This window comes from Cavia porcellus, unplaced genomic scaffold, assembly GCF_034190915.1.
Source record: "Cavia porcellus strain 051 isolate PalLab524CR breed Dunkin Hartley unplaced genomic scaffold, mCavPor4.1 scaffold_20, whole genome shotgun sequence".
NCBI lineage: Eukaryota > Metazoa > Chordata > Mammalia > Rodentia > Caviidae > Cavia > Cavia porcellus.
The window spans coordinates 49663543-49687675 of NW_026947503.1; the positions used below are offsets into that span (position 1 = coordinate 49663543).

The 24133-nt window shown below is 36.9% G+C and overlaps 1 protein-coding gene across 6 annotated transcripts in view; it reads left to right on the forward strand.

Annotated features, from left to right (window-relative positions):
• Positions 1 to 24133, forward strand: part of Trappc8 (trafficking protein particle complex subunit 8) — a 106102-nt gene that overhangs the window by 6708 nt on the left and 75261 nt on the right. For all 6 annotated transcript variants that reach the window (XM_063231800.1, XM_063231797.1, XM_063231795.1 and 3 more), the window contains exon 2: positions 10719 to 10913. In XM_063231800.1, the coding sequence (XP_063087870.1) occupies positions 10719 to 10913 (195 nt within the window). The remainder of the gene's footprint in view (positions 1 to 10718; positions 10914 to 24133) is intronic.

Below are 24133 nucleotides of genomic sequence, written 5' to 3' on the forward strand. Positions count from 1 at the left end.
TTGCTGTTATATCCGTTAGAGCTCTTTTTCTTTTTTTTTTTTCCCCTCTCTTTTTTACAACAAAATTTACACATTTTGGATTTTATTACTCCTTAGTGCTTATTTCTTTTTTTTTGGGGGGGGGGAGAGAATACAGTCAAATATGGCAAAACAAAGCTGTCAGTCAATACCAAGGATAGACATAGCACATGGTGTAGAACAGAGTACAAGGTTATCAACAATGGTTATCAACGTTGTCCCTTGTTTCCTTAAAAAGAATTGTCTATCTCATTAGATATTATAGAGTTGGACAAAACAGTAGAGAACAAGACCAATAAAACTTAGGCATTGTAAACATTACAGGACTTCCAAAGAAGACAATAGTCAAACCAGAATGGGTATCTTAGTGAATCTTATTGCCTTCAAAGTAGTTGCCTATGTCTTCAAACTTGATACTATCATATAGAATGGAACAGAGTCTAATCAGTCAAAACAAGATAGTGGGAGTACTACAGGACTTCAAAACAAGTTAATAGGAAATCATAAAGAGTTACTATTTATATATCCTAATTTTTTAAATTTTTTCTTTAATTAAGACAAACATAAGAAATGACTAAATAATTTTTTTAAAACAATAAGGGGGAGATTGAGATAAAACAGGACATAACAATATAACAATAGAGGTCAAAGCATGACTGTTTCAGCAACCTAGTACTTCACCACCATATAACCCGACTTAATAGTAGTTACCATAGTATCTGTCTTTTTCCTTGAAATATTTCGATAAAACTTCATATACTCTAGCTTCAAATATTTTCATATCAAGAAGCCCAGAATAAAGCCTTTCTAATTAATGAGTGAAAACTTTATAAGGCTTCAAGGCCACCTAATGGGGAATCATGATTACCACTTATTTTTATATATTTGAATCATTACTTACATTAGGGAAACTATTCGGTATTCACACATGTGAGATTGATTTATTTCACTTATGAGTATGGTCTCAAGCTGCGCCCATTTATTGATAAATATCTCAATGTGATCCTTCTTTATAGCTGAATAATACTCCATTGTATAGAAATACCACAACTTTTTTATCCATTCCTCAGTTGATGGACACTTGGGTTGTTTCCAAGATCTGGCGATTACAAATTGTGCTGCTATAAACATAGGTGCACATATATCACTGTGGTATGATGCTTTCAGTTCTTCTGGGAATATGCCTAGAAGTGGAATAGCTGGAATAAATGGGATTTCCAGTCCCAACTTTTTGAGAAATCTCCAGACAGATCTCCACAAAGGCTGTACCAGTCTACACTCCCACCAGCAGTGCAGGAGAGTTCCTTTTTCCCCACAGCCTCTCCAGCATTTGTTGTCGGTTTTCTTGATCCTGGCCATTCTTTCAGGAGTGAGATGGTATCTCAGTGTGGTTTTAATTTGCATTTCTCTAATGACCAATGATGATGAGCATATTTTCATGTATTTATTTGCCATTTGCATTTCTTCATCTGAGAATTGCGTATTCATCTCAGATGCCCATTTTTGGATTGGATCTTTGAATTTTGGAGGTCTGAGTTTCTTTAATTCTTTATATGTTTTAGACAAGAGGCCCTTGTCTGAGAGAGAGTTCACTAAAATCTTTTCCCAGTTTGTGGGTTTTCTTTTCACTATGCTGGAGATTTCTTTTGACATGCCGAAACTTTTTAATAAGAAGTGGTCCCAGTTATTGATTCTGGGAAGAATTTCCCGTGCGGTTTGAGTCCTGTTCATGAATTCTTTACCTACTCCTATGTCTCCAAGGTTTCTACCTAATTTGTCTTCCAATAGATTTAGTGTTTCTGTTTTAATATTCAGATCTTTGACCTATTTAGATTTTAATTTAGTACATGGTGATAGACATGGGTCTAGTTTTAGTTTTCGGCAAATGGAGAGCCAGTTTTTCCAGCACCATTTATTAAAGAGACTGTCGTTCTTCCAGTGAACCTGCTTGGCTCCTTTATCAAAGATAAGGTGGTTGAGTGTGTTTGTAGTTGTGGTTGTATCTTCTAATCTATTCCACTGATCTTCGGCTCTGTTTTGATTCCAATACCATGTTGATTTTACTACTGTTGCTTTGTAGTATAACTTCAAGTCAGGGATTGTGATGCCTCCTGCTTTGTCTTTGCTGCTTAGAATTGCCTTTGCGATTCTAGGTCTCTTCTGGTTCCAGATGAAATTTAGGAGTGATTTCTCTAGATCTATAAGGTATGTTGATGGTATTTCTATTGGGATTGCATTGAATCTGTATAACAGTTTTGGGAGAATGGCCATTTTCACAATGTTTGTTCTTCCTATCCATGAGCAAGGGATATCTTTCCATTTTCTGAGATCATCTTCAATTTCCTTTTTCAGTGTATTATAATTTTCACTGTATAAGTCTTTCACTTCTTTCGTAAGAGTAATTCCTAAATATTTCATTTTTTTGCTTGCTAATGTGAATAGTCCAGTTTCTCTTATTTCCCTCTCTATAATTTTGTTGTTCGTGTATAGGAATGCTATTGATTTCTGAGTATTGATTTTGTATCCAGCCACATTACTGAATTTATTTATTGTATCTAAGAGTATTTCAATGGAGTTTAGGGGGTCTTCTATGTAGAGTATCATGTCATCTGCAAACAATGATAATTTAACTTCTTCTTTTCCTATCTTTACCCCTTTTATTTCTCTTTCTTGCCTAATTGCTCTGGCTAGTACTTCCAGTACTATATTAAATAGGAGTGGTGATAAAGGACATCCTTGTCTTGTGCCCGATTTTAAAGTAAAGGCTTTCAATTTTTGGCCATTTAGTATGATGCTGGCTGTTGGTTTGTCATAAATGGCCTTTATTATATTGAGGTAAAGACCATTTATTCCAATTTTCTGTAAAGTTCTTATCATGAATAAGTGTTGGACCTTATCGAAGGCTTTTTCTGCATCTATAGAAATGATCATGTGATTCTTATTTTTGGCTCTATTGATATGGTGGATTACATTTATTGATTTGCGTATGTTGAACCATCCTTGCATTCCTGGGATGAATCCCACCTGGTCATGGTGTATAATCTTCTTGATGATTTGCTGGATCCTATTTGCCAATATTTTATTGAGGATTTTTGCATCTGTGTTCATTAGGGAGATCGGTCTATAGTTCTCTTTTATAGTTGGGTCTTTCTCAGGTTTTGGTACTAGAGTAATATTTGCTTCCAGGAATGACTTAGGAAGGATTGCTTCCCTTTCAATTTCATTGAATAGTTTGAGGAGTGTCGGCATTAGGTCTTCTTTATATTTCTTGTAGAATTCTGCAGTGAATCCATCTGGGCCTGGGCTCTTCTTGGTGGGTAAGGACTTAATTACATTTTCAATTTCATTAGCAGAGATTGGGTTATTCAACAGTTTTATATCCTCTTGATCTAGCTTTGGTACTTCATATGTTTCTAAGAATCTGTCTATTTCTTCTGTGTTATCAAACTTTTGAGAGTAGAGGTTTTCGAAATAGGTGTTGATGATCCTCTGTATTTCTATTGGGTCTGTAGTGATTTCTCCTTTTTCATTTCTTATTGCATGAATTTGAGTTTTTTCTTCCCTTTTTTTAATAAGGTTGGCTAGGGGCTTATCGATTTTATTTATTCTTTCAAAGAACCAACTCTTTGACTCGTTGATTCTTTGGATTGTTTTCTTAGTCTCTACTGCATTGATTTCTGCTCTGATTTTTATAATTTCCTCTCTTCTTTTGGCTTTGGGCTTGACTTGCTCTTCTTTTTCTAGCTGTTTGAGGTATAGCATCAAGTTATTTATTTGTATTCGTTCTGTTTTCCTGATGTGGGAACTCAGTGCAATAAATTTTCCTTTCAGAGCGGCTTTCATTGCATCCCACAGATTCCGGTAAGTTGTATCTGCATTTTCATTTTCTTTTAGGTATTGTTTAATTTCTTCTTTAATTTCTTCTGTGACCCACTGATTACTCAAGAGTGTGTTATTTAGTTTCCATGTGTTTGTGGAATTTTTGCAGTATCTTTTATCATTAATTTCTAATTTCAGAGCGCTATGATCCGATAATATGCAAGGGATGATTTCAACTCTTTTGCATTTGCTTAAATATGTTCTGTGAGCTAATATATGGTCTGTTTTAGAAAATGACCCATGTACTGCTGAGAAGAATGTGTATTCTGATGTTGTTGGGTGGAACATTCTGTATATGTCTATCAAACCCATTTGTTCACAGGTGTGATTCAGTTCTGTTATTTCTTTGCTCATTTTCTGTCTGGTTGATCTGTCCCTTGGTGTCAGTGGTGTATTAAGGTCTCCTGTTACAATTGTGTTACTGATAATTTGAGTTTTCATTTCTGTTAATAATTGTTTTATATAACTGGGTGCTCTGGAGTTTGGTGCATATATATTTAAGATAGTTATCTCTTCCTCTTGGAGTTTTCCCCTTACGAGTATGTAGTGACCTTCTTTGTCCTTTATGGTCATTGTTGGTTTAAAGTTCACGTTGTCTGCAAACAGAATGGCTACTCCTGCCTTTTTTTGGATTCCTGCTGCATGAAGAATTGTTTTCCATCCTTTGACTTTCAGTCTGTGAGTATCCTTCTGGGTTAGATGGGTTTCCTGTAAACAGCATATGGTTGGATTTTGTTTCTTGATCCATTCTGCTAGTCTGTTTCTTTTGATTGGTGCATTGAGACCATTTACATTAATGGTTATTACTGTTAAATGCTGGTTAATTGTAGGAATGTTACCTCTCTGCTGTTGCATCTTTATCTTTCTGTTCTGTTTAATTATTTGCTTTGCTTAGTGGTTTTTTCCTTTGTGTATCTAAACTGTCTTTCAATATTTTTTGCAGGGTTGGTTTGGTGTTCATGAAGTTCTTCAGCTGTTCTTTGTCATGGAAGTATCGTATTACACCATCTATTTTGAATGATAGTTTTGCAGGATATATCAGTCTTGGTTGGAAATCATTTTGCTTTAGGATCTGGAATACTTCACTCCATGCTCTTCTTGACTTTATCGTTTGTACTGAGAAGTCTGCTGTGATTCTGATAGGTTTTCCTTTATAAGTGATCTGTCTTTTCTCTCTGACAGCTTTTAATAATCTATTCTTGTGTTGGATTTCTGGGATGGTGATTATTATATGTCTGGGTGTAGTTTTATTTTGGTTATGACTGTTTGGAGTTCTATATGCTTCACTGATCCTGATGTCAGTTTCTGATCTCATGCTTGGGAAATTTTCAGCTATTGCTTCTCTAAATATCCTCCTGACATCCTTCATGTTGTCTCCCTCTCTTTCATTAATCCCTATCATTCTTATGTTATTATTCTTTGCATCGTCTTGCAGTTGTTGAATTGTTGTTTCCTGATTCCTTGTTATTTTCAAAAGATCTTTCCTGTTCACTAGCTGCAATCCTGTCTTCAAGGTCTGAAATTCTATCTTCACTTTCATTAAGGCGGTTTTTACAACTTTCAGTGGAGTTTTTTATTTCCTGTATATCTCTGTGCATCTGCATTATGTATTCTGTTTGTTTCTTATATTGCTCGTCTAGGGATTCTATCTTTTTGTTTAGTTCCTCCAATTTTTTATCTGTGTTTTCTTTAGATATATTTAGAATCTCTTTCATTTCTTTTATCATTTCTTCTTTTATCTGGGAGATTATTTCGAGTTTGAATTTCTTTAAAGCTTCCTGGAGTTGCTTGTCAATTTCAGTGACTATTGTGTCCGATATATGAGGTGGATGGGATATATTTTCTTGTATATACATCGCTCCTAGGGTTTCTTGAGATGGGCTGGAGGTTTGAGGTTGTAATTTGGTCTTTCGTTTTGTCATTTTCCTATATTTCTGTGTTTCAAGTGTTATTTGAAAGCTTCCTCAGGATCTGTTGAAAATCCCCTTCTATGTTTGGAGCTACTGAGACTCTGGCACCGCGCTACCCCAAGCCATTGGGCCTACAGAACCTGTGGCCCTCCTCTGCCTGCTCAGAACTCTGCAGTTCCAGACAAGCTGGGCCTCAGGGACACTGTGCGCCCACCTGCCCCTTGGAAGCTCCACAGTTCTTCAATCGCAGCCGGGTTAGGGTACTCACCACAGGCCGCAGTGCCTCAGGCACCTGTGGACCCTCCCTGGTTGCAGAAATATCCACAGTCCTCCAGACACATGGAGAGGCCGATGCAGGCACCCCAGATCTGCCCAGCTCCTCCTCTGCAGACCGATGGCCAAGCGCGGCAGCTAAACAGGCTGGGCTAGGCTGATAGTGTGGGCCTGCCCACCCGTCGGGAGCTCAGCAATTCTCCAAGTGTAACCGGAATGGGGAGGCTAATGTGGAAGCCTCAAACCCACCTCTTCCCTTCACTGCACCTGGAAGCCTGGGGGAACTCCAGCAGTCTGGGCGGAGATATCCAGAGTCCTCCAGGCACGCAGAGAGGCCTTGCCGGTGAGGGCACTTCAGATCTGCCCAGCTCCTCCTCTGCAGACCGATGGCCAGGCGCGGCAGCTAAACAGGGTGGGCTAGGCTGATAGTGTGGGCCCGCCCACCCGTTGGCAGCTCAGCAGTTCTCCAAGTGAAGCCGGAATGGGGAGGCTGATGTGGAAGCCTCAAACCCACCTCTCCCCTTCACTGCACCTGGAAGCCTGGGGTAATTCCAGCAGTCTGGGTGGAGATATCCAGAGTCCTCCAGACACGCAGAGAGTCCGGTGAGGGCACCCCAGATCTGCCCAGCTCCTCCTCTGCAGACCGATGGCCAGGCGCCACTGTGGGTTTTTTTGTTTCTGTTTTACATAATTAGATAACTTGAGCATTTTAATTAGGGAGAGAGGCCTGTGTGTTTATTTAAATTACAAAACATCATAGAAGTAATAGAAGAAAACTTCCCAAACACGGAAATGGGTCTGGCATGCAGATAAGTGAGGCATGTAGGACTCCAACTAGCCATAACCAAACTTGAGCATTTTAATTAGGGAGAGAGGCCTGTGTGTTTATTTAAATTAGAAAACATCACAGAAGTAATAGAAGAAAACTTCCCAAACACGGAAATGGGTCTGGCATGCAGATAAGTTAGGCATATAGGACTCCAAGTAGCAATAACCAAAGTAAATCCACACCCAGACATACAATAATTAAGATCCCAGAAATTCAGCACAAAAACAAAATATTAAAAACTGTTAGAGAAAAGAGACAGATCACCTATAAAGGAAAACCAATCAGAATCACAGCAGATGTGTCAGCACAAACCATCAAGTCAAGAAGAATTTGGAGTGAAATGTTTCAAACCCTGAGAGAAAACAACTTCCAACCCAGATTAATCTACCCAGCATAACTATTTTTCAAAATTGATAGAAAAATAAGATACTTCCATGATGAAGAACAACTGAAGGAATTCATGACTACCAAACCAACTCTACAGAGAATGCTAAAGAATATTATGGAGAGAGATAAAGATGACCATGGTTCCAGGAACAGCAGCAGAGGAGAATCGCCAAACAAGACAGGCAATTGAATGAAGGCGAAAAGTGGAGGGCCAACAACAGGAGGATAGCAGGGTAGAGACAAACCAAAGTATGCTGGTTGTAACCATTAATGTAGATGGCCTCAGGTGAGCAATAAAAAGAAACAGGGAGAGGGGATCAAGAAACAAGATCCAGCGATATACTGTATGCAAGAAACACATCTGACTAGAAAGGAAATTCATAGACTGAAAATCAAAGGAGAGAAAACAATTGTTCCATGTGACAGGAGACCAGAAGGGAGGGGGGAAGCAAGAGTAACCTGCCTATCAGCTGCAGAATGGATAAGAAAGATAAGGTATTTTCATGCAGTGGAAAGCTACCCAGCTATAAAGTAGAATAATTTCAAGGCTCCTGTAGGTAAATAGATGCAACTAGAGAGCACGTTCATGGCTGAAACAGTTCGAGCTCATATGCGTGAACCCAACAAAAGAAACAGAAGGAGTTAATGGGATCCAAAAGCAAAATAGTTAATGTAAGAGGAAAGGGGAGGAGACACCTGGGAGGGAAAGGTGGAAACTCTTTTCCCTCCTTTCTTACTGTCAATTCTTTTCTTACTGTCTTATCTTGAACTCTTACATTGTTTACACAATTTTGTTAGGTTTGGCTTTGTTCTGTCTTGTTTTGTTAAATTTTGTTTTGTCAGATGGTAGGGGCAGCTATTTTGAATATAATGGGATATCTTATGGTAATCATGGTTTCCTATTATGTTGCTTTGAAGTCTTAATAGTGCTTTCATTCATTGATTTGGTTTTATTGTTTTGTTTGATTTTATTATGTGTGATGGTATGAACAGCTATTTTGAAGAAAATGAGACATTATTGCTGATTTACTGTCATCTTGCTTTGAAGTCTTACCATGCTTTTGTTCTTCTATTTTGATTGGTTCTATCCTGTTGTGTTTTTGATTTTATTATGTGGGATAATGTAAACAAATTTTTTGAAGAAAATGAGATATTATAGTAGCCACTGTTCATTTCCTGTTACTTGGTTTTGAAGTCCTGTAATGCTTTCATTCTTTTGAATGGTTTTATACTATTTTGTTATGTTTGATATTGTGTGTGAAGGTATGCTCAACTATGTCGAAGAAAAGAGACATTATGATAGCTACTGTTGATGTCTGGTTGTCCTGTTGTGAAGTGCTGTGTTTGTCGCATTGTTCTGTTCTGATTTGCTTTGTTCTGTTCTCTTTTGTTTTATTTATTTATTTATTTTTATCCATACCAGGGATCGAACTCATGACTACGTTTGCAAGGCAGCAGGCGCTTATGCTGCTGAGCTAAATCCCCAGCCCCACTTTTGTTTTATTCTCTTTAAAATAAAAAAAAAAATTAGAAAATAACTACTGAAGAATGTAGAGAACACAAGAAACTTAGAGATCTTTACTCCCAGAAGTGTAACAAATGTTAATCTTCTGTCATATTTGCTTTCCTTTCCTTTAAAAAGAAAGCAAACATTGTAGATGAGGTAGAAATCTGTCTACCTCTCTTTGATCTCATTTCATCCTTCTGTAAGACAATTACCATGAGTGAAATTTACTTACATACTTTGTGTATACATATAATTCCAGTGTACTTTGTACATTGATTAAAACTTTTAGAAATCAACTGAACACATTTTTTTTTTTTTATAGCTGAGACTGGGGTTGAAATGGCAAGTCTCCAGGCTCAGCCTCCTGAGTACTGGGATTCAGGTGTGTGCCACCACACCTGTCAAGAAATTTGGAAAGATAATCTTTTTTTTGTAACTATTTAAAATGTAGGTAAGTTTGAATTGCAAAAGGTTTTATTTGGTATAGCACATTTTCCATTGAAAGGAAAAAAATGTAATTTCCTTTAAATCCTTTAAATGAGTGATTTCTCATCCTCTTTTCTTTCTTTCTTTTTGAAGTCACTGTGTAGCCAGGCTGGTCTCAAACTTGTCAGTTTTTATGCCTCAGCCTCTTAAGCACCATGCTTAGTGGCCATCTTGATGACCCATGATGCAGTTGAAATAGATGGTATACCTCTTTAGCTGATCATATTGCCTCCATCACTTACTGTCAGACATGGTACTATTTACACTTACTATCTAACTCAAATTCTAAAATACAGTAACCCTGTGAAGCAGGTATTACTCATATGTAGCAGAGGAGGAAAATGAAGTCAGAAAAGTTGTGCAGAATAATGCAGTTAACAAGTGGTGGGTTGAAATTTAAATTAAGATGTGACTCAGAAGCTGGGTCTTTGATCATTACTTCAACTTAGTTTAGGATCTAATTATCTTTCTGGTTATACAAAAAAAGTGCTTATATTTTCTACTGTGGACATGAAGCACTGTATTGTTGTGGTCACTGCAGAATCTGACTTGAAGCTGTGGTCCACTGTTTATAAATCTTATAAACTAAAAGAAGAGCTATAGCAGGTAGAGACAGGAGGTACTGGTACAGGAAAAGGGATCTTGGCATTGCCTTTTTTTTTTTTTAAAGGAAGATTTTTTTCCCTAAAATTTAAAATTTTATTAGTTCCTATTTGAAGTACTTAATGGTTACATTCATGATGGGGAGTAAATAACACATCTTAATTCTTTTTATATCCCCTTTCCCTTCCCACGTGCTCCCCCTAGAAGATTATTTTTTAATCTAGTCTTAGGTTCACAGCACAACTGAGCAGAACATGGGGTTCCCACATCCCCTTGCCCAACACATGCCCCACCTCCACTCCCCATTATTGCAGCCCATGTGAGAGAGTGCATTGATTTTTATGGTAGTTAAATAGAAGCTGAGAATGCACAGAATAGGGAAAGAGTAAGGAAGTCCTATGCAGTGTTTAAGTCCCCTTTCCTTCCCTCTACTATGGTCAGTGTGGATGCCATACACTTTACTTTGCCTGGACTAACCTTAGTGTGAGGTGAAAATTAAGAAATTTAGTATGGATGGTGGTTGATTTCTGGCATTTCTAAACACAGAACAAAAGAAAGGACAGAGAGTAGGGTAAGCTGGGAACAGTAACATGCATGAGAAGAAGAAATCTAGTGTCTGTCTAACCCTCTTGGTACAGAAGGGACTGTGTTATAAGTCATTTATGTACTTGGGGGATGTTCACTTGGACTTTCTGGTTTCCGATTTGAACATCCTTCTTGAGACCCATTTTGCTTTCAGTTTGGTTTATTATGCCTTGTATAGAATTTTGGTTTATTATGCACTGAATAGTTACCAATTTTAAATTTTCTTTACTTTTCTTTAAAGTTCATATGCGAGATCCTAATAATCAACTTCATATAATTAAAAATTTGAAGATAGCAGTGAGCAACATTATAACCCAACCACCTCAGCATGGAGCCATTCGGAAGCTGTTGAATGATGTTGTTTCTGGCTGTCAGCCTGCCGAAGGATTAGTGGCTAATGTGATTACAGCAGGAGATTATGACCTTAACATCAGTGGTATGTAACTGCAAAGTTTATTATTTTTTTAAATGAAAATTTCTTTCTGTTAGGAAAATAATTTTGTGACTTGGAGACTGTTTAACAAATATTTACAAATTTACATAGTTCTGGAACCTAAGACAGAATAGTGCTGAAAAGCAATGCCAAGAATTTTGACTTTTTATTTATTGCAGTACCTAAAGTAATACCTAAAACAAAAGTATAATAAATATTGTTCAGTGAAAAAGCAGGCAACAAGCAGCATTTTTTTGTTACATCAGTAATAATGAATGAAATGAAAACATAAGTTTGTTGCACATTTTGTCTTGGTATTAAGTGGAAGAAATGTTTATGAAGTATGTATAAATACATAAATTTCAAGTGTTTCTTAATCTGATTTGAATGATAAATATTTTCATAATACTGATAATTGAAATGTTAATTCATAGAATGTTACTATTTATAGTGATTCTTTTCCAGTATTAAAATCTTAACTTACTGAAAAGACATGAAATAAATTTTTAGAAGGAAAAGATTAAAAGTACATCATCAAATTAGGATCTTTCTGCAGTCCAATAAAATAATCTTTTTAGGCCAATGAAATGCTTCAGTAGTTCTTAAGATGGGCCTAAAGATTTTCTGAAACATGTACAGTGAATGTAAGTGGCATGTTATAGGTCACAAAGTTAGTTGGTTGCCCTTGTATGGTTAGAATATTTGTAGGGCTGGGGATTTAACTCAGTGGCATAAGTGCCTACCTGGCAAGCATGAGGTTGCAGGTTCAATCCCTGGTAAGAAAAGAAAAAAAAAAATTGTAGATTTTTTTTGTTTAAATGTCTCATAGATTTACTTATTTTTTGTCTTATTTTCTCTGTCCCTCCCTTTTTCTCCTTCCTTCTTTCCTTTGTTCTCTTTCTTCCTCCCTTTCTCCCTCTCCTTTCCTTTTTTGTTTCTTTCCATACTGGTGATTGAACCTAGGGGCTGATGCATGCTTAGCGAGCACTCTGCAAGAAAGCTAGCCCTTTTTTTTTGTTTGTTATTTTTGTTTTTTTGAGGCAAGGTTTTGCTGTGTTGTGCAGACTGGCCCTGAACTGACAGCAGTCCTTCTCTGTCAACTTCCTTAGTGATGGGATTACAGGCATGAATCACCACACCAGCCTTTTAAAAAGTTTTTGAGACAGGGTCTTGTGGCCTTAGACGGGCTTCACATTTGTGATCCTCTGGTCTCAGCCTCCCTAGTAAGAGATTAAAGTCATGTACTACTCAGCAGTTTTTCTTTGCCATTAAAATTTTAGTTCCAGCAAGATAGGTTAATTTGATTAGCTTTAGTTTTTGGTCCTGAGGTTTAACTCCACACACGCTAAGCATGTACTCTACTAGACACTTAGCTATACTTTCCAACCTGATCATTTTTTATTTAAAATACTATGATTATCTGCCAATCCAAATGATGTGAATATTAGGATACATAATCATAATTAGATCCTGATAGTGTTTTCAACATGATGCAAACATTTAGCTATTTTCCTGAGAAAGTAGTAGTACTTGAACCTTTGTTTGTCTGTCATCAGTGATGTAATATGAATTCAAGTGGTAGTGTTTTCATACTACCTCAGCTTAGTTAATTGGATAATTTGAATAATTCACTTAGTGTTTCTAAGACTTTGTTTCTGTCTCTGAAAACAAGACAGTTTGGCTAAATTTCTTTTTTAAGGACTCAGTGTAAAATTCTATTTTTTACAGGGTCTTAATATTTCTGTTATGCAGATAATAAATGTTTATTGATTTCCTGCTGTCTGCTTTGTATTGGGTTACAGAGATAAATAAGACTTTTGTTCTTTCATTCTTTATTTCTTTTGACTTTTTGAGACTGGGTCTTTGCACTCACTGTGTAGTCCATGCCGGCCTCAAAACACTTGGTGATCCTCTTACCTAGCCTCCTGAATGCTGGAATTATGGGCATGTGCCACCACACCCACCTAAGACATGCTTTATAAATTTATAATCTACGAGAGACAAACATAGTAATCAAAAATCATAGTACATTGGAATTTTTAATACATTGTAATCACACTGTAATAATAGAGATATTGTATATAAAGTAAGCCAAAGTACTAACATACCAAGGGATTACTTATTGTCCTAGTTGATTTTCTTGTTGCTGAGGCAAAATATCCAACCCGCAAGTTAAGGGAGGAAATATTTATTTAGCTCACTGTAGAGGTTTCAGTCCATAATCAACTGGCTCCAAGGCAGAGTGGCTTGGTAGATGGGCATTGCAGAGAACAGTTTATGGCACCCACAAGGTAGCCAAAGCAACAAGGGACCTTAACAGCATCTCTCTGCCTCTTTCATCTTATCTAGGTGACCTAGTGAGGATAGCACTTACACCCTTAATCTTAGTGCCCTTGAGCCTAGCATTCCATTATGAATTAATCCCAGCCACTTCTGAAAAAGCCTTAGCTATTACCACATGAGGCTTTTCAGAAGGACATCTAAATACACACAATAACACTTACCATATTTGAAAATTAAAACAATTTTTTTCTGTTTTCAAATTAAGTTTAGTGATACATTTTAAGTATATCTAATGATTACAGTCAGCGTATGCAATTTGTCTGTACGTGATATAACTTGATTCTTTTTTTTCCTATCCCTCTACTCTTCCTTCAACTTCTTTTCCTCTCCTTATTTACAAAAGCTTTGTCTCCATTATTTCCCTTGTTTTCTCATAAGTTTTTTATATTGCAAATATTTTCCTGTCTTCTGAAACTGCTGCTGCTGCTGCTCCTGTTCTTCCTTCTCCTTTTTGTTTTTGTCATTTTTTTTAAAATTTTGAGACAAGGTCTTGCAGTTCAGGCTGCCTTTGAACTCATCATGTACTCCAGGCTGGCTTCAAACTTGCTATGATCCTCCTGTTGCAGATGTGCACCACCTCGCTTGCCCTGCTCTTTTCTTTAAAAATTTAATCAGCATTTTGTATACACATAGACATAATGCTAGAAAGATTTACATGTAATGTGAAAAAGCATTAGTGATTTGTTCCTTGCTTCTGCCATACCAATTCCCTTAGTGTTTTTTTCTGGTATTGTGCATGTTCTTAGTAATATTTTTATGTTCTATCTGTGGCTTAACCCGTTTTTTGTTTGTTTGTTTTTTTTTTCAAAAAAAAATTTTTTTTTGGTCTTTTTCCTTTTCATCGGTACCGGGGATCAAACTCATGACTGCCTGCTTGCCAGGCAGGCGCTTATGCCGCTGAGCTAAATCCCCAGCCTGTTAGTTTGTTTTTTTGAGGTGGGAGTCTCACTGTGTATCTAAGGCTGGCCTTGAATTTGTGATAATTCTCCTGGCTTATTCTCCCAAGTGCTGGCATTATAGGCATAGAACACTATACCTAGTGATTTAATCAGTTTTGAATTTTTTTATCGACTTCTTGTTAAGATTAATGAAGGCTTAGCTTGGTCACTTCTCTTTCTTTATCCATCTTTTAAATGTAGTTTTTCTAATTTCAGTATTCACTGTTTATAATGTCATAACTGAATATGGCTCACGTTACTGCAGAGCCAATTAGTATTTTGGAAAGTGTATTTTGGAAAGTTAGTAATTGCCTTTTTGAAAACATTTTGCCAAATATGGTGGCACATATCTGTAGTCCTGGCACTTTGGGAGGCTGAGGCAGGAGGATTGCTAGATCATCCTGGGCAACATAGTGGTTCTAAAACCAGTCTGAACTGCACAGTGAGACCCTGTCTCAAAAAGACAAGCAATAGCAAAACAATACAAAACCACCGCATCTTACACACTGTATGGTCTCATTTTGTAGTCTCTCAAACTTCCCTGGTAAGATTTTCAGTTTGACATACTATTAAATGATCCATTTATGAAGATCTCCCAAAAGTCTTTTCTCTTTCTATTCATGTGTTTCAGTGGGGATGATATCATTAACCAGTGCGGTGAAAATTGCTTTAGGTGGTAAAATTTTTAGATATTACGTTAGTTTGTGGTCTGATCCATGTGTATTTGTGGTATTATTTAAAAACTTGGGAGCTGAGGGTGTAATGGTAGATCATGAGTTTAGCATGTGCAGAACTGTGGGTCCGACTCCCAGTAGCAGGGAGAAGAAAGATCAGGGGAAAATGTGGTTAGGAAAAAAAGTCTAAAACTGTAATTGGGGAAAAATAATGCAATAAAAACTGAGAAATACTGTTCTCCATCTTGGGCTGGTTACTGTCCAAGTTCTCTAGGGATTTCCTTCCTTTTTTCTGTCTAGCTTATCTTGTATCTTTTTTTAGGCACATTTTCTTGACTTAGTGAAGGGGACATTATTAGATTTCTGAGAAAGGTACATGGAAGGTAAAATTGGTGAGAAATAAATGTCTGAAATGTTCTTACTTTATAAAGTTGATTTGTGGTTTGATATTGTTAGTTAGAATCTATTTCCTTTAGAATTAAGCCATTTTCTTCCTAGCTTTTAGTATTGCTCTTAAGCTGGAAGCCAGGATGATATATATCCCTAATTTTTAGAAGCTGTTAATCCCTGCTGTTTTAAAATTTCATGTTTGGTCTGTTCTGACATGAGAGTTTGGTTATGCATGCTCTTTAGTTCTAAGAAATTTTCTTGAATTCTTTATTAATTTCTTCCCAGTTGTTTTTCCTGCAACAACTGTTAGTTGGATGTAGAACTTCTTGAGTTAACCTTTAATGTTACTTTTTTTCTAATATTGTCTGTTTCTGATTGTGTTAGCTTTTCTACTTTTGGGAGAAGTTATCTGATGCCTAGCACTTAAAAAAGGAGAGGTTTATTTGTCTCATGATTTCAGAGAATTCAGTCCATGGTGAGTTGGCAAGGGATGACAAGGCAAGAACATCATGGTGGGGGGCATAGTAAAATGCAGCTGCTGAGTTCATGGTAGACAGGAAGTAGGCAGGGAAATAGTGCCAGAGAAGAAAGAGACAGGGACCGGACATAGACTCCAAGGTCCCTGCTTCATGGTCTTTTTAGATGCACTCAGAAGTGTGCTTTATTAATCTGCTAAACATATCTTTTTTTTTTGGTACCAGAGATCGAACTCACGACTGCGTGCAAAATCCTGCTAAGTGTATTTTAATCCATTCAAATTGGCAGTAATGGTTAATAGTCTTACTATCTTTTTTTTTTTTTTTTTGCACTAGGAATCGAATCAGGACCTCATGCTTGCTAGGCAGTTGCTGTACTACTGAACTAAATCCCTGGCTCAAGTCATGCAATCTTTTTGACTTAATTTCTTTCTTTTTTCCTCCCCCCCCCCCCCCCACATGATTTCACTATGTAGTTGAGGCTGCCATTCAGCTTACTATATAGTCCAGGCTGGCCTTGAACTCATGGTGATCCTCCTGCCTTCATGAGTGCTGGGATTATAAGCATGCACCATTTTGTGTGGCTTTTTGTCTTAATTTCTGAGCAATAATCTTAACTTTGTCTTTTGGTTCTTTTACTGAAATTTTAGGCTCTGTCTCAAAAGAAAAGAAAACAAAAAAATTTTTAAATGTTTATAGCCATAATTTTTTTCTTTAAAGGATTTTCTTGCTTTCTGTATTTTCATATTTTGTGTCATGCTATTCTTATTTTGTGTTCTTCTAGATTTTTTTTTTTGTTGTTGTTAGTGCCAGGGTTGGAGGTCAGGGCTTTGAGCATGCTAGGCAAGTGCTTTGCCACTGTGCTGCCTCTCCAGCCTTGAATTTTTCTTTTACCCTGGGTCTTTTTTCTCCTTCGTAATATTTTTCAGTTTCTATGTTTTGGTCTCTTGTTCCTGTTGGGTACTTTCCTCAAATGTCTGACCAAAGCCCTTGATATTCTTATGTTTCAAATTAAGGCATTAAAGACTTTAGTAGGGCATAAGCAAGCTGTATCAGTTAATGGGATTTTTTACTTGATAAGGAGGCTGTGAATGGATTACCAGTTTGTATTGCTTACAGTTCTTTGAAACCACTTAGTTTCTTCAGAAGAGGCTCAAACTTGCTTTCTGGGTGTGTACTACAGATCTTATATAATTTTTAGAAATCTGTTAAAAGTTATTTAGGACCGGGAATATAGTTCAGTGGTACAGCACCTACCTGGCAGGTGTGAGTTCTTAAGTTTGATCCCTGGTACTAAAAAACAAAAAAAATTTAGTAGGTAGCTTATAATATAGTCACCATTTGTGAGTAATTATTCTGTTACGTATGTCACAACATATATTTTCAGGGCCCTACCAATATCTCTGCACAAAGGAAGATTGAGTGTTACTTGCTTTTAAAAACAGACAGTTACACACCTGTAACCGCTGATACTTGGAAGCTAAGGCAGGAGGATCAAAAGTTTGAAGCCACCCTAGGCAACTTAGTAATACTTTCTTAAAAAAAGACTGAGAAAGAGTTCAGTGGTAGAGTGCCCCTGGTTTTGATCTGCTGCCTCCCATTAAATAAATAAAAGAAAACAAAACAAGTAGATGGAGGCATTGCTATGGTTGAAATTATTAGGCAGATTTTTGAAAGAATCCTAAGTGATTAGCATAAGCCATATATGAGAAGCTAAGTATTTCTTCAGTTTCTTTCAGGTAGCCTCCTTTTGGTTTTGTTAGTTTTGATGCTTGGGATTCAGCCTAGAGTCCTGCACATGTTCATTGCATAGACTGTAGCCCTGAGCTCCACAGCTTTATTTTTGTGGCTTTGAAAAGTGAGAATAAGAATGAGGAAGTATTTAATTCTTTCAGTAAAATTCCACTATACAAAGTAAAATTCCACTATAGTAGAATGAAGCTTTTGGACAGTGTTAAAAGTGGCTATTTTAGGAATGTTATCAGTTATATATCCAGAAATATTTTGCTGATTTTTAGCATTAATGTAAGTCAACATGCTTTACATCCATGCTGTGTAAGAAGTAGATATTACATATTTATTTCATAAGCCTAGTTTAACAGTGCCGTATTTTCTTCATCAGATTGATCAATTAAAGCTAGTGTTTCTTGGTACAGTAATTGGAAAGACACATTGATGGAATTGAAAGAATCCTCATTATACACAGGTATTTCTTATGGTGGTCTCAGTTTAGCAGCTTGTGCTGGCTTTACTCCTTGTGTATAGTTGTTTTTCCCTCACTCAGCTAATACTTTTTTTGTATTCTTCCCAATTAACCTGTCTAATATTTCTAGAATAAAGGAAGTCCTGGTGATGTTCAGCCTTTGTTATCATCTGTTTTCTAATAGTGTTTATTTATTTATTTATCGGTACTGAGAATAAGCTTGATAGGTAGGTGCTGTGCTGCTGAGCTATAACTATATCCCCAGCCCCTGTGTCTACTCTTTTTTTTTTTTTTTTTGTCTTTTTCCTTTTATTGGTACCAGGGATCGAACTCACGACTGCCTGCTTGTAAGGCAGGTGCTTATGCCACTGAGCTAAATCCCCAGCCCCTCTGTGTCTACTCTTGATTTGCAACATTATCTGCTGAATCTAGGCATTATCCTTGAATAGTTTGGGCTGCATCTTACTTTATTTTACTTTTTATTTATTTGTTTGGTCCTTTTGAGACAGGGTCTCGTTACGCAGTTCAGGCTGGCCATGCATTCCCTTTGTAGCCCAGGCTGGTCTTGAACTTGCAACAATCCTTTAGCCTCATCAGCCTCCTGAGTGCTGGGATTACAGGCTTGTGCCACCACGCCCAGCTATACATTTTATTTTAAAAAGGGAAATCATACTCTACTTTCTTTTTTTTTTTTTTAATTTTATTTAAGGAGAAAAAGAAAAATAAAGCAGAAAAAGGGTACAAGTTATACAGAATTTCAGAAAAAAAATAAACAGTAGGAAATCACTAGTTAATGGATTACATATTGTCATCTTAGAAATATTTGTTCAAGGTACAAAATTAAAGCATATAAAGTGGACATTCAAACAGTGAGACTGCAAACAGTTCTGTTCAATGATCCAACAAAACTCAGTAATATCATTGTTTATCTTATACACTTAAATATACATGCAGTTATATCGTTTAGAGCACTTTCTTTTCCTCTCTTTTGTACAATGACTATTACACTTTTTGGGTTTTATTACTCCCACAGTTCTTATTACTTTTTTGAAAGAAAGTAAAACCAAATGTGACATAACAGAACAGAGTCAGTCAAATCAGAAGGATGGACATAATAGATAATGTAAAAACATAATACAAGGTGATCAATAATGGTTACCATAATGCCTCCCGCTATCTCCAATAGAATTGCCTATATCATCAGTTATAATAAAATTGAACAAAACAGTAAAGAACGAAACCAACAGAACCAAAACATTGGAGACCTTACAGGTCTTCAAAAGTAGATAATAGTCAACCAGAATGGGCATCATACTGAATCCCACTATCTTCACAGCTGTTGCCTAAACGTTTGAACCTGGTACTATCAAGCAAAACAGAATAGAGGAACATCAGTCAAAACAAGATGGTGAGAGCAATACAGGGCTTCAAATCAAGTTAATAGAAAATCAAAGTGAGTTACTGTAATATATCCTGCTTTTTTATTTTTAATTTATCCTGCTATTTTTTAATTTATTTTTCCCTTAATTAAAAGGATAAAAATAAAAAAGTAAACAATAAAATGGAGATTGAGATAAAAGAGGGCATAACAACCAAACAGAGCAGATCAAAACATAACCATTTAAGCAAAATAGTGTTTCACCACAAGATAGTCCCGACATAAAAGTAGTTACCATATTGTCTCTTTCCTTGAAATCTTTGAGTATAACTTCGTATACTGTAGCATCAAATATATCAAAACAATGTAAAACCATTCAAGAGAATGACAGTATTACAGGGTATTTAGAACCAACTATCAGAAAATGAACAATGGTTTCTGTATAATCTCCTTGTCTATAAAAGTTTTTGTTTATACTATGACATAATAAAATCCAATAAGATACAACATGTTAAGACCTATGGAGACAGATGAACAAAAGCTAGATGGGACTTCAAAACAAGATGATATTAAATCAGCATTACCTCTTAGGACGTCGTTTTCTCCAAAATAGCCGCCTATCATCCAATCTTCTCTGCTTCATTTCTGTTGAGCTCTTTTTCTGTCATTAGTTGTCAGTTTGTCTTCTTCATTTTGTTTTCTGCTCCATTCATTGTGGCCTCTCTGCCACTATTTCTGGATTCTTTGTATTTTTCTTTTTTAGAATATCCTGCAATATTCTCTGTAGGGTTGAATTGGTGGTTGCATATTCCCCTAGTTCTTCTTTATTCTGGAAGCACCTTGTTTTTCCATCAATTTCCAGGGATAGTTGTGCAGTATATATCAATCTTGAATGGAGGTTATTATCTTTCAAAGCTTGAATTATTTCCCCCCACGCTGTTTGTGATTTGATGGTTTGTGCCGAGAAGTCTGTTGTAATTTTGATGGGTGTTCCCTTGTAAGTGATTTGTGTCTTGTCTCTGACAGCTTTTAATATTCTGTTCTTATATTGGATTTCTGGTATTTTGATTATTATATGCCTGGGTGTAGCTCTGTTTGGGTTGTAGTTGGCTGGGGTCCTGTATGCTTCATACATCTGAGTATCTTTACCTTTGGCTAAATTAGGAAAATTCTCCTGGATTATTTCTGTGAGTAGCTTTTGTAGTTCATTTGTTTGTGTCCCTACCTCTTCTTTTATGTTCTTTATTCTTAAGTTATAGATCCTCTTATCATCTTCTAGTCTTTGTATTATTGCTGTTTGTTTCTTTGTTATTTTTAAGAAGTTTTTCATTTCATGCTCCCATATTACAAATCTGCCCTCCAGTTCAGATAATTTATCCTTAGTTTCTTTTAAGCTGTTATGCCAGTTTTCGATAGTTTTTAGTTTCCTGGTAATCTCTTTGAACCTGCTTCACGTATTCTATGTTTTCTCTATTTTTCCCATCAAACAATTCTGCCCTTTTTTTCTGTTCGTCTGTTCCACCATCTGTTTTTTCTTGGGTAGGGCTTAGCATTTTTCTAACTATTCTGCTTATATCTTGCTTCAGGTCATTAATAACTTCATTCCTGAACACGTCTATGAGGCTCTGGAGATAGCGCTTTATGTCTATTGGTGCTGTGTCTGCTATTGCCTGTTTCCTCAGGATTGGGGGCCAAGGAGCCTTTCTTGTTGCTCCCTCTTCCCATATTCTTTGTTCCTTACATACAAGCGTATATAGGAGGCCCAGCTTCCTTCCCTGTTGGCCACAGTCTGTTTGAATTGCGCCGGCTAGGTGTTCCTGCCCACTGCAGCGCACCAGGGAGTTACAGATCGGGCAGCCTATGCAGGGCCCGCCCCTCCAGGTCAACCCACTGAAGGCTTCACTGCTAGGGTGCACCTCCAGGCACTGGGACCTGGGTTGTGCTAGCCTACTGGGTCTCAGCCAGCAGCATCACGTAGGCTAGGCACTGCTCACCAATCCCGCCTGAGAGGGGGATATGTGACTGAGGTCACTACAGTGCCCTGTTCCAGCAAGTCTGCCTGGTGCCAGAATGTCCTCTGTTGGAGCCTCCTAGACCGTGGAAGAGTCCCAGTTTGACTCACTCACCGCAGGTCGATCCATGGCTCCCCGCCCATCCCACTCTCAAATCTGTTCACCGATTCCCATTCTCAGAGTTTTCATGCATCTTTCTCCCTGCCGAGCTGATTCAGACTCAGCAGCGGCGGCAGGAAACCCAAATCGCATCTTCCAATGGTGCGGGCTCCAGCTTCCATGCTAAGGCTTTATCTGTTCCTGTTATATAGCACCAGGATTGCATTCCCAGTTGGTTTCTCTCAGCCCAGTTCGTTCTTGGGTCAGCAGGGTATATCTCCTCTTGCTTAGGATTCCTCACTCCGCACAATTCCTGGATTTTAAGCTGGGTCTCTCAAAGAGCCTCGGTAGCTGCTGCTATCTGTCCGCCATGTTCTCCCGGAAGTCAGTTGCCTGTATTTCTAACTAACTCAGCTGCAGTTGATGCCATGACACCGAAAGAGCCATATTCCACTTTCTTACCAAGACAAATACATTCCACATAGAGAAATTTTAGTAGGTTAGCATCATTGCTTTTTCTATTCCAAAAAAAGAATAGTGATAACAAGAAGTGAGAGTAAAGTAGTAAATTAATCTCAAAATAAATGTAAGAGAATTTTTAAGAAAAAATAATTATCCCCAGGTAATAAGGTCTTATGGTTTAATGAAAAATCTTGAGTACTCCTCCACTTTCTATAAAAATGTCTCTTGAAAAAGGAGAAAAAAAAAATAGAATAATGCCCATGTGTTTTTTTTTTTTTTTTTGGGCTCATGATTTATTGGCATTTAACAAAATAAACGACAGAGTAACCATAGTGTATTTGTGGTCAGTGTACCTCCAGGAAAAGTATGAGTAGGGAAAATAACAGTAACTTGAAAGTGACCCATGTGAAGTTTTAAGTTTTTCCTTTGCTGTTTGTATCCTTGAGTACCCATGTTTCTTTTGTATCAGCATACATAGTTATGTCAGTTTAAGAAGTATGTGTATTTTTGCTTTTTAATTTTTAATACATGGCTTTCTGTAGTTTAAGTCAAAATTATAAAATATACAGAGAATTCTATCTCTACTATGTTCCTTTTCCTCTTGTTCTTCTTTCTCTTATAATTGTACTGTGTCTTGATTTATTGATTTGCTTTTATCATGCTGAGGATGAAACCCAGGATTTCATGCATGCCAAGCACTTTACCACTGATGATATCCCCAGCCCAGTTGTATTAGGTTTATCTATTATTTCTCTTTTTTTTTTTTTTGTCTTTTTCATTTTTATCGGTACCAGGGATCGAACTCATGACCGCCTGCTAGCAAGGCAGGTGCTTATGCCACTGAGCTAAATCCCCAGCCCCTTATTATTTCTCTTTGAAAATGTAAAATACATGTGTGGCTCTTATCTCCTCCTGATGATGAAAATTTTCTAGTATTCTGTTATTATAAGTAATACTTTTGGAAGATTTACTTTATTTATTCAGAACTCCGGACCCCTACTATAGTACTAATGTTTTCTCATATGACTACAGTTTTCTTTCTCATTGATAAATTTAGAACCAGTGAAATAAAAAGATAAATAGAAAAATGGTTATAATAGGTACAGGATGCATTATCTTTTCTCTGTGTCTATGGAGATATGTTTTTAACCAAAAAATGTACTTTTTCTTGCTATTAGTTCTAAATGAAAATTATATGTTAATTTTCCAACCAGACAGTATTGGACTTGGGGGGGCTATACTATTGGGTTGGTGTGAAAATTAGTTTCCTATTGTAACAATTACTAATCTCTATTACTCATGTCCCAATTTTTTCCATTTTCATATAGCTTATAGTGTTTTTAACAGTAGTTTTTTCTCATAGCAGTAACCACAGAATTGTTAAAATAGTAGGCCTCCTACTAAGGCTATCATTTATGGGTCATTCTAGTAAGGCATTTGTTTAAATTTAAAAATTTTGTGTATTTGGCACCAGGTTAGATAATGCTATTTCATCAAGATGCATGGCATTTTTCTTCAGCCTTTCCAGGCACTTAATTAAGTATTGTGATATAAGTAGAAAATAAATATGTTTGCTATATTTTCAGCATAATTCTCATAGATAGTGAGGAATGTAGTACTTATTTGTTTATTTACTTATTTTTATTTTTTTGAGACAGGCTTATGTAGTTTTGTTCCATAGTTCAGACTGTCCTTGAACTCTGGTGATCCTCCTCCTTCAGTCCCCCTAGTGCTGGGGTTTTAGCCCAGGTGATAGTCTTCTTTTAGTAGAGCTATGATTTAGGTAATCCATTTGTATCTAGTTGTTGGGAACCACCCAGATGACTCTCCTTGAAGGAAGCACAGTGGTCCCTTTAGACAGACTTGGCCCTATCTCAATGTACTGGTATATCCAGAGCTGGCTAGGCTATTTCTTTGTCCCTTCAGTTAGCTTTAAGCAATGTTAAATTGGGCTGGTTAAGGAACTGATGTGTAATATTTGAAGCAAGGCAATGACTCACAGAAAAACATGGTTGAGCCAGGCGGGATAAAGAGCCATATTCCTTACTGTTGACTGGGACTGAGCCTCAAAAAAGAGGCTATAACTTCCCAGGCAAAACAGATGGTATACCAGAGCTAAAGCACTAATTCCAAAATATTAGATACTACCTCACTTGTGCTATGCAGATTACTGTCTGCATTTCTTGCCCTCTACCTATTGCAGAGATGATCTCAGGCCTTCTACTTAGCCCAGCTCATAGCAGTCATG